The sequence below is a fragment of the Salarias fasciatus genome, chromosome 6 (assembly GCF_902148845.1).
Source record: "Salarias fasciatus chromosome 6, fSalaFa1.1, whole genome shotgun sequence".
Lineage (NCBI taxonomy): Eukaryota > Metazoa > Chordata > Actinopteri > Blenniiformes > Blenniidae > Salarias > Salarias fasciatus.
The window spans coordinates 27,215,670-27,226,102 of record NC_043750.1 but is presented as its reverse complement, the minus strand read 5'-3'; the positions used below and the strand labels follow the sequence as shown (position 1 = coordinate 27,226,102).

The window sequence follows — 10,433 nt, the reverse complement described above, 5'->3', positions numbered from 1 at the left end:
AAAAAAATCACTAATCATCTCTCTTTGTAATTTCAGGTAACTTTCATGTTGACAGATGTGTTTCCTGCTCGGCGTCGCCGCCGCCGCCAAAGTGATGGTCAAAATCCATTGACACGTAGCCTGACCCAGGCACAGACCGAGCTATACCGGGACTTAGCCCAGGCCTCTGGGGGTCAGACCATCGAGGTCAGCAAGTTAGATCTTACTCAGGCCACTGCTGTTATAGAAGACCTATCAGCCAACGCTGTGGTGAGACATCAAGGAAGATCTTTAGGAGATCCCTGGACTCACATGCTTGCAAACCATCAAATCATGTTTATGCAAATACGATTACCTAAATCCCAGGCCTCATCATCCGCTTCTCCTGGTTGATTTTGTTCATTTTTTTTTTTTCAGGTGACAGTTTTCCAAGCAACAGTTGATCCAGGACGTCGTGACAATTTCCCTTTTGCTATTGATGCATCAATCACTAACATTATCATTTACATAACAGGAGTGCAGGCATCTCTCACCTTCAGACTCACCAGCTCAACAGGTTCAGTCCAAATACATCTTCCACACTACGTATTTTTTAACTAACCTTTTTGAAGTCCACTTGCAGAAGTTTATTTTCTTTGTTTCTTCTCTGTTGTGTGTTCGGTTAAATGTGGAAATATAACTTGACTTCCACTCGTTAAAATGTGAATTTCTGAGGAACATGTGGGATTAATATGTAATCAATCAGTGAAATTGTATTTATAGAGCTCTTTACAAAAACCAAAAGGTACCCAAAGTGCTTCACAAAAGAGCCACAGAACAGACCAGGAAGACAGTACATAAAACGAGAGTTACGTATGTAACTACGGTTCTATGAATCCCGGATGACCGCCGGAGGCGGTGCTGAAAGCACTGGAATGTTCCCTTCGCGCATGTGTAGTTCATGTATGTATACCAACAAACGTCACTCGTGACTCCCCGGGTGACCCCGGAACCGTATAAATACCGGTTCCCTGACCCGGATTTGGCTCCTACTGAATCTTCTCGCGTACCATGAGGATTCCGAGTGACAGAGCACTCTGGCGGTCATCCGGGATTCATAGAACCGTAGTTACATACGTAACTCTTGTTCTATTTCATCCCTACTGAAGGCCAGATGCGGTGCTGAAAGCACTGGAATTACGAATGCCAACTCAGTCACGAGGAAGCCAGGCACCCACCTATTGAGACCCAGCACCACTCGCAGTGGATGCGGAGGAACAACATCCATGCTGTTAAACCTGGACAAGGTGCCAGGCGTCGTCCAGGATGCGGCAGTACACAGCTCCTCCAGGGGCACCCCCTTCAGGGTGACCCACGATGTAGACACCACCCTGGTGGCAGCGCACCCCCTGGGACACAGGCCAGCCTGCAGCCTGATAAGCGTGAGGTATCGTGTCCAGTACCCAGTGGGACAGGCGCTGTTTGGACAGCGCAGAGCCCTTATGACAGCCACCATAGCAGACAAACAACTGGCCTGACGCCCGCAAATCCGCTGTAGCTGCCATATAGCATCGCAGGGCCCTGACTGGGCAGAGGAGTTCTGCCCGGCCCCCCAGGTCGACCGACGGGGGGTCGTATCGAGCGAGCCAAATGGGTTGGCCGGCTTGCCGTGACAACACCTTAGGTAGGAAGGTGGCGTTCGGCCAAAGCATGACACCCACCCCATCCGGGTGCCACCAGAGGCATGTCGGGTGGATAGACAGCATGTGCAGCTCCCCTACACGCTTCACTGTAGCAATAGCCAGCAGAAACGCCTTCTTGCGGGGCACCCACTGCAGCTCCACTATCGCCAAAGGCTCAAAGGGAGGCAGGCACAAAGAGTCCAGCACCAGATGCAGCTCCCAGGCTTGTGCCCGTAGGATTCTAGGGGGCCGAAGCTGCAAAGACACCAGAGTGTGGCCCCCAACCGTGCCGCCTGCGACTGGCGCATGGGCAGCAGAAATCGCTGCCACATACACCCGCAGAGTGGACGGGGAGCGACCCCTGTCCAAGAGGGACTACAGAAAGTCCAGAACCAACCAGAAGCCGGCAAAGCACCGGGTCCGCCCCGTGGCCGTTGCACCACTGCGCAAATAACTGCCACTTGCTGGCATACAGCAACCGGGTAGACGGCACCCTAGCATTGAGAACGGTGCGCCGGACCGGCCCTGAACAGCCACTCAACAGCGGCTCAGCCCCCTCAGAAGCCAAGCACAAAGGCAGAGATGGTGAGGGCAGGGATTCCAGATGCGGCCGCTGTGCTGGGACAGCAGATCCCTCCTGCAGGGAAGGCGCCACGGGCCGCTGCGGGACAGCCTGTGGAGGGCCGCCTTCACGACCCGGGTAAAGACCCACGGTGAGAGGGAAAGCCCAAAGGGAAGCACCCGAAACTGCCAGTGGCAGCCCCTGAAGGCGAACCGAAGGAACCGCCAGTGCTGATGTGCAATGGGGGCATGAAAATAGGCATCTTGGAGATTGACTGACGTGAACCAGTCCCCCTGAGAGATGGACCGCAGGACCTCCTTCAGCGTCAACATGTGAAACGGCAGAGCCCGTAAGCAGCGGTTGAGGCATCTCAGATCCAATATGGGGCGACAACCCCCAGTCTTCTTGGGCGCAAGGAAATACGGCGAATAGAACCCCCCTGGGTCCACCAGGGGGTCCACAGCCTCGATTGCCCCTTTGGCCAGGAGGGAGGACAGCTCCTGGTCCAAAGCAAGCACCTGCGCCGGGTCCCTGATGAAGGTCATGGTGACCTGACGAAAGGTTGGGGGCCAACATCGGAACTGCAGCCTGTACCCCTGGGTCAGGACGGACACTACCCAGGGATCTGTGGCCGTGGCCGCCCAGAGGCGAAACTGCTGACGAGAAAAAGTTCCGACGACTGGCCCCAGGCATCAGTCCCTGGACCTCCGGCTCCTAAGGGCGTCGGAGGGGCGACCACTGGGGCCCGTACGCCGGGTGTGCCGAAATGCCTGTCGGGGGGTGGGGGGGGGGGGGGGGGGGCGGACGAAAGGCCCCTGCTGCCCCCTGCGACGTCCGTCCGAATGTGTAGTCCGCAGCGGGGTAGGGTCCCGGAGGCGGACGAAAATGGGAATGGATGGAGGGACCCCCGAAGCCCCGTGGGGGGCACGGTCCCTACCGATGCTGACCAACTATCGCTGGGTCTCACGCGCCCAGGCCGACCTGTCCAACACCTCCGTGGTGGCTGAGCCAAAGAGCTGTCTGGGTTCCACCGCCAACCCCTGGAGAGCCCGACGAGAGGCCTCTGACAAGGGGGATTGTGCCAGCCACACCTGGCGTTCTGCCAAAACCAGCAACGACATCATCCGTCCCAGGTCCCGTGTTATGAGGGCAAAGGCTTGCAGCACCACATCAGAGAAGCCAACAGCGGCAGCGTCCACGACGCTTCCCTGCAGAGAGGTCGAGAGCGCCAGCATGAGGTGAGGCAGGGAATTCCCCATCCCCTGGCACACACACCAGCATTTTAGGCCATTGTAAGGAGGTCATCTGTGTTCTGGCACTGAGGACTGGGGCACCATACCTCAGCCCAGAGGGACTCCTCCGCCGACACGATGAGAGCCGCCATGGCCAGCTCAACATCGGGCATCCACTCCAAGCCGGCCGCCGCTGTGTCGTGCATGGCCGCCAAGGCTCGACCATCCGCAGACATTCTGGAGGGGGCGGTGCTATCCCTTCAGCACGAGTGCAGCTCCCTCAGGAAGGCCTCAGAGGGAGGAACCACGAACGCGGAGGGAGGACGCCTGCATCTAAAGAAGGCCCTCACTGTGGCAGGCCGGGTCGGTGGTGGAATCTGTAGCTGAAGACACTCCAGAGCCGCTCCCAGAATGGACCGCATGGAGTCATCCCCGTCTCGCCCGTAGAACTCTGAGACGATCAGGTAGATTCCTGACCCGAAACCACAAAGTCCCGGTCACGGGCCACCTCACAAAAGTGCGAGGCGGACGCTGCCAAGGACATCACATCCTCATTGGGGGGGTGGGGGGGTGGGGGGTGGGGGGTGGACGGTATCCCTGCCCCCTCCTCCGCAGGCGAAGCAGGCGCATGCTCATGCAGGCGAGTCCTCATCTTCTCCAGCTCCCGGTGCAGCTGAACCACCTCCGTGGCGAGCTTCTGCTCGGACTTCGTTCTCTTCCCCGGCGGTCGGGTCTCAGTTGAGGCCTCCCCGTGATGTTTAGACTGCCGTGGCTGAGCGACAGGCAGCGGCGCCGGCGAGGAGGACTCCTGGCCTACCCCAGCTGCTGCAGACACCTGTGCCAGATGAGCAGCTCACTGGGCATAAGGCATGAAGCTGCAGTTCTTACAGGGGTGGTCCGAGAGCGCCTTCCCGAGGTGAACAGGGCCTAGGCACCACAGACAGAGGTTGTGGCCATCATCCCCCTGCAGGGGGGCCCCACAGGCCACACAACGGTGGGAGCTGTCCATCACCAGGCACTCGGCCAGTCCTCCACCCGAGGCCATGCCACAAGATGATGGGTTGTGGGAAGAGGGCGTACGCCACCTGCACAACCCACCGCGACACCAGGCATGAGCACACAACCCCCCGGCCAGAGGGGGGAATAGCCACCAGGCTGCCCTGCCCGGCTTAGCTGCGGCGCAGCTCGAGCGCATGCAGTGGGTCAAAAAAACAACAGTGCAGCAGCCGAGGGAAAGGGGCATACGCCGCCTGCACGGCCCGCACAACAGAATCGAATTACACAGGGGAAGCTAACCACCAAGCCGATCACACCCGGTAGAGGGAAGCAGCCCCCTCGCAGCACCCGCTCCCACTGCCGACAGAGGCACTACCCGTCAGAAACAGCCCGGCGAGAGAGCCGGCATCCTGACAAGCAGGCAACACATGCTGCAACAGGCAACACAGCCATGACGTGGCGATTGGTGCAGCATCCCCACGCCTGCAGCACAGTCCCATGTGCTCACGGAGCAGCAGCGGTGTGCGTGCGGCAGAGGAGAGCTCTCCGGCTAGTCCTCCAAATCCTCTATGTCCACAAAGACGGAAACAGCGACCTTACCGTGACGGCGATTGCACAGATCCTCCTCACCGAGGAGACACGGCGCCTGCTCGTCGCCACGGCGTAGATGGAAGAGGTTAGCTTGGTTGCAGCCTTTGGAGGGCGTCCGCAGCTCCGACCAACAGGGTCACAAGGCTCCCAGCAACCGCGCAAAAGTATGCCGAAAAAGGGCACGTCCCAACTCTTCAAGCCTTGAAGTAACGCGAGAAGAAGATAGGAGCCGAATCCGGGGCAGGGAACCAGTATCTGTATGGTTCCGGGGTCATCCGGGGAGTCACGAGTGACGTTTGTTGGTATACATACTCGAACTACGCATGCACGAAGGGAACATTCCAGTGCTTACAGCACCACTTCTGGCGGTCAGTAGGGATGAAATAGAAAATAATACTCAGGCTTTTGGCTATGGAAGGTGCAATAGGGATGAAGTGCCACTGTGCTGCAGATGGTTGAAGTCTTCCAGAAAGAGAATTGCAAGAGGGAAGAATAAGAACAATCTAGAAAATGAAATTTCCAGTTTTTCTCTTTTTTTTTTAGGATAAATTCTCTGATTTCTTTTGTGATAAAATAGTAGATATTGCAGGATATGCATTAAATGTGGATAATTTTATCGTGTATCTACATTTTGTTTCACTCAAACTAAGGAAAAACTTTTTCTAAGGAAATTGCCAGCATTTAAAGTTCCATCATTCATTCATTATCTACCACTTCTCTCTTTCGTTGTTGCACGGTGGCTGGAGCCGATCCCAGCTGCTGTGGGCGAAGGCGGGGTACACCCTGGATAGGTCGCCAGTCTGTCGCAGGGCTGACATATATACTGACATACAATCATTCACGCGCACGTTCATACCCAGGGGCAATTTAGGGTGACCAATTAACCTTACATGCATGTTTTTGGACCGCGGGAGGAAGCCGGAGCACCCGGAGAGAACCCACGCACACACTGGGAGCACATGCAAACTCCACACAGAAAGGACAGAGCCCCGGCCAGTATTTGAACCCAGAACATTCTTGCCGTGAGGCATGAGCGCGAACCACTGCACCACCGTGTGGCCATTTAAAGTTTGCTATGAATATTTTTTACCAGCCTTCAGTGGAGATTAAATTGAGCATAAATTTAGCATGTGTCTTGTAAAAAGATCTGCATGGATAAATACCTGAATAAGTAAAAGAAGGGTTTCATAAGGTATGGTCAGAGCATTTTATTTTCATCACCTTTTCTGTGATTCATTTAGGAGTATCACAGAATTCATCTGAGCCCAGTGGTCCGTTGGCAACCTTCTCCACTGTGGGAAACCTTCGCCAGATAAGCCTAAACAGCACTAATGACACCGGAATGTGGGAAATCAGTGTTAACTCTAGTAGTCCATACATTGTTAAGATCACAGGTTAGTAGTATCCTAAGATTTCAGTTAGTAGAAGAATCTTTCTTTTTAATTTGCTAAACTAAAATTTCTTTTCTGCACATTAGGTCAAAGTTCGGTGAACTTTGTCTATGACATTGTGGAAGAACGAGCGGGAGCCCACGGTGGTCTGAAGTTTTTGGATGGACGTCCTCCAACTGGTTGGAACTGATAATGTTAATCATCATGATCAAAACAAACAAAAGAAAATTCTTCCATTTTTCTCAGTGGAGCTGAAAGACTAGAAGAAGCAGCAAATTGAAATCATAACAAGCGTTTTGTATTCAACATACATTTTCATCACAATAAATTCAGTATCTCTTATATCTTCACTTTCAGGAGGAAATGTGACTCTCCTGGTCACTTTGACGGGAAGTGACTCAGCAACAGTCACAAATGTGACTCTCTTTGACAGCTCAAGTATGTCAGAGATCAATGGGTCGGTGCAGGTATGCAACAGCCACACATTGAAGTCAGTGAAACAAAAATATGCTCATGTCATGTTGGAAACTACACCTATGTTGATATGCAGCAATTTTGATGAATGTTCATGCAGCTGCTTGTTGTTTGCTTGAAGTTCTAGTTCATCCCCACTGACTGCCAGAAGGCAGTTCTGAAAGCATGGAATGTTCCCTTCCCTCAGCTTGTTTAGGTTGACTGTAGCTGTTGGCTGCACGGTTGGTATTAGCTTTAGCTGTGTTGGTGAAAGCCATGTTGGCACACCCTTCCTCTGGCTTTTTGGCACCAACCCTGTCTGGTGAGTGACACTGTTGGTCAGCCTATGGTCCAAAGTCAGTGAGGCGACGTTGCACTACTACCCAGCCTGCAGGCCATGTATTGGACTGAACCCTTTCCCATTGGAGTCCTCCACCACGAGAGTGGTGCCTCCACCCAGGGGTGGTGCACACAGTTTGGGGTCTTTTTTTTCCCAGGGTGGTGCTCAAATCAGAGGAACTGACACACTGTCCACTTGGTTTTCCCTGAAGGCAACCACCAACCTCTGGGCCAAGACGCACTTGCACACTTTTGACCAGAGGGGCTCTATCACGCCTTTCCACTGCTCATTCCGATCTGATGGACACCCCAGAGAATTCTTCCAGAGGCTGCCCCTTTTTGGGAGCTCGGGCATGGTTTCCTGTGCTGTCCAGACTCTCTTGCAGCGAACAGTGGTGCCTTCCTAACTGGAGAGATCTGTTGTCCTAGCACGGAGGTCAGGTTTGGCATGCCAATCCTCACCGACTCCACTCAAGCTCTAAGCTACTGAGAGGCCTGAATTGCTGCTGAGCAACTGTGTGGACCCCGTCAGGTTAACCATTGTGAATGTCAGAGTTTAGATGGATGTCAGCCTCCATGTACCCTGAAGGTGTATGTGGGAGCTATATCAGCAGACTTGATGAAGTTGCAATGGCACAGTTGAGAGTCATGACCCGGTGTCGACTTTCTCAAGGAGGCTTTGGCTTGTGTCAGCCTCTTCCTGTGACCCCTTGGCAATATGGGTGCCATGCCAGACTGCATTTTTATTGGCAATCACCTCAGCAAAATGTGTGGGTGAGGTACACGCTTTGTCTATCAGCCCATCATCCTGACGTGACATCCAGATGTTAGGGGTGTCACTCTTGGGCCAGACGTTGACCTTTTCCCATAGATGCTGTCGGGTTTACATCCTGTCCAGCCTGTAAAGCTTAAGCGCTATGGCCGTCAATTGAGCATTCCTCAAGACACAACAGAAGTCTTGTGCCCAGTAAGAGCCCCGGGATGCTATATTGATGCTAACATGGGCATTTATACAGCCCAAACAGCTTTTAACCATTATGGAGGCCCTGATAGAGGCTCTGCTCTCTCCAAGCAGTGCTTATCCCACTGGAACGTGGATACTATTTGCATTTATTATCAAGCAGCGAAGTTCCCTCCACCATCAGTCGTGGGCTGCCACTGCACAAGGCGGTGTCCACGTCTTGGACAGCCAAGTATTTTTGAGTCTTGATTTTGAGCATTGGCTAATACCAAATCCAGATCAGACACATCTATCATACTGAAAGATCAAAGAAACAGATACAAGGTGTCATTTTTTTTGTTCACTTTATTTTCATCAGCTTGTTCAGCTTGAACAATCAAGTAATAACATTTAAGCAATAACAAATAAGATAAATTCTTTAAATTCTTTAAAGGAATACTCCAAAGATTTTGGACCCACACCCTTTCCCTATCATTGACAAAGTGAGACAAGTTCATAAATACCTTTTTTGCGTCTCCGCGTCCAGTGGCTGGTTCCCAGCTGTTAGCATCACTGTTAGCTTAGCTCAGTTGCTGGAGGTGAATAGGAGTCAGAGCCAGACTGACAAAAGTGGACAAAATACTCCTTACAGTGGTGCAGGGGATGGCATATAAGCACTTGAAGTAAATTCAAATGGTTATAAAACATTTTAAAAGGCGTGTTTTCGTTTCAATCCGTTAAAATAATGTTTTGATACACACATACCTGCGCATGCGCAATGCTCCATGGAAGGATATACCGGTGCACAGCGGCTTAAATCTATGGCTTCTTAATGCCTGACAGGCAGGTCAACAAACCAATAAAAGTGCCATTTCGCTATATTGTAAAGTGTTTTATCAGCAACTGCACTCCTCAGCCTTACTCTCCTTATCTGGCTTCACAGAAGGAAATTTGTTTTTCTTAATGAAATCCAATATCTGTACCTTGTCAGTTTTCAGCCTATTTCTTTTCTTATGACGAATGTAAAGCCTCTCACTGTTCACACAGCTGCAGAGGGCTCAGAGATGCTGAGTTGCAATATCAGCCACGGAGGGTTGGCTGCACTCTTCTTTCCACCTCTAGAAATCTCACATTTCCAAAGCTTGCAGTTTGCAACAGCAACGTTGCTGTCGTCGACTTTAAAATATTTCCACACTGCCGACACCTTGTGCTCTGCTCTCATAGCGTTGCTGTTGGTGGTAAATTTTTAAAGTCCCTTCATCGTGCTTCAACGCTTCAATTTGAGTGTGTTGATAAACCGGACAACAATGCACCTCCTTAAATTTACCCCAAGCTGCAGCCATTAAATGTTTTTTAGTTATAACATTAGTTATATTTCATGTCAATCACTTATGTGCATTGTTGATCAGTGATTAATGGAATAGGTACCAAGACCCACATCTCAGGAGTGACTTTGCTACAATCTGTTTATGTGCTCTTTTACTGACGATTACTGATAGAAAATGAAGCACATATGTTTTAGTATACTATTATTTAGTATTAGAATTCATTTTTGCTCTTTTTTTTCTGTTTCTGACTCACTGGGGGTGGTATCTGTGCGTCCTCTCTTGACCAGCCACCACCCGATCCTTGATCGGGATGTAACGGCCAATTCCAAGAAGCCATGTGATCAGCCCCAATTTCCAATCATGTGATCGGATCAGGACATGCCTATTAACATGATAAAGCATTGTATGAGTAACTATAAAGTATTATTCAAGTATCTCCAGGCAGGACTGAGTTTCTTAAAAAATCATGAAAACTATTCTGTCAAACTTTAATAACCACTTTCATTATTTGACCCCCCTTGTTAATGGGTGCCATTCATCAGAAGAAAGTCTCATTGTAAGCCAGTATTCGTTTTCATTTTTGTTTTCCTTAGTCATTGGGAAGCAACGACTACTTGGTAAGATTCAGAGAAGTCCCTGCAGGGGACTTTGTGGTTCGCCTTGTATGTGAGGACGGCGGCTCCACCTCCAAGACCGCATCTGACAGATTCCAGAGACAAAGCACCACTCAGCTTAAGACTTCCAGCCTTTCTGTTACTGTGGGTATATTTTTTTGAATTAATGTTGTTTGACTGTTGAAGTGTGTTTCTCCCATTTTATGTTGTCTGATGAAACACTTGGTGAATTTAATCTCCTCTCCTTTTCCACTTCTATCTTGACCTTTGTAGGCTCAAGCTAACAGCAGCAACATCGAGCCGGGTTCCTCTCTCTCTTTCCCTTTCACTGTGTCCTCCAGTGAAAG

At 51.2% G+C, this 10,433-nt stretch overlaps 1 protein-coding gene and 1 long non-coding RNA gene across 2 annotated transcripts in view; both read left to right on the top strand.

Annotated features, from left to right (window-relative positions):
• LOC115389793 (von Willebrand factor A domain-containing protein 7-like) overlaps positions 1-6,420 on the top strand; it is a 32,710-nt gene extending 26,290 nt beyond the window's left edge. Inside the window, exons 9-11 of the mRNA XM_030093369.1 lie at positions 37-249; positions 397-535; positions 6,263-6,420. Coding sequence (XP_029949229.1) covers positions 37-249; positions 397-535; positions 6,263-6,420 — 510 coding nt within the window. The remainder of the gene's footprint in view (positions 1-36; positions 250-396; positions 536-6,262) is intronic.
• A 129-nt stretch (positions 6,421-6,549) lies between these two features.
• On the top strand, positions 6,550-10,115 carry LOC115390255 (uncharacterized). The gene is made up of 3 exons (XR_003931657.1): positions 6,550-6,591; positions 6,770-6,879; positions 10,066-10,115. It is a non-coding gene; the product is annotated as an uncharacterized LOC115390255 (long non-coding RNA).
• The last annotated feature ends 318 nt before the right edge of the window (positions 10,116-10,433 follow it).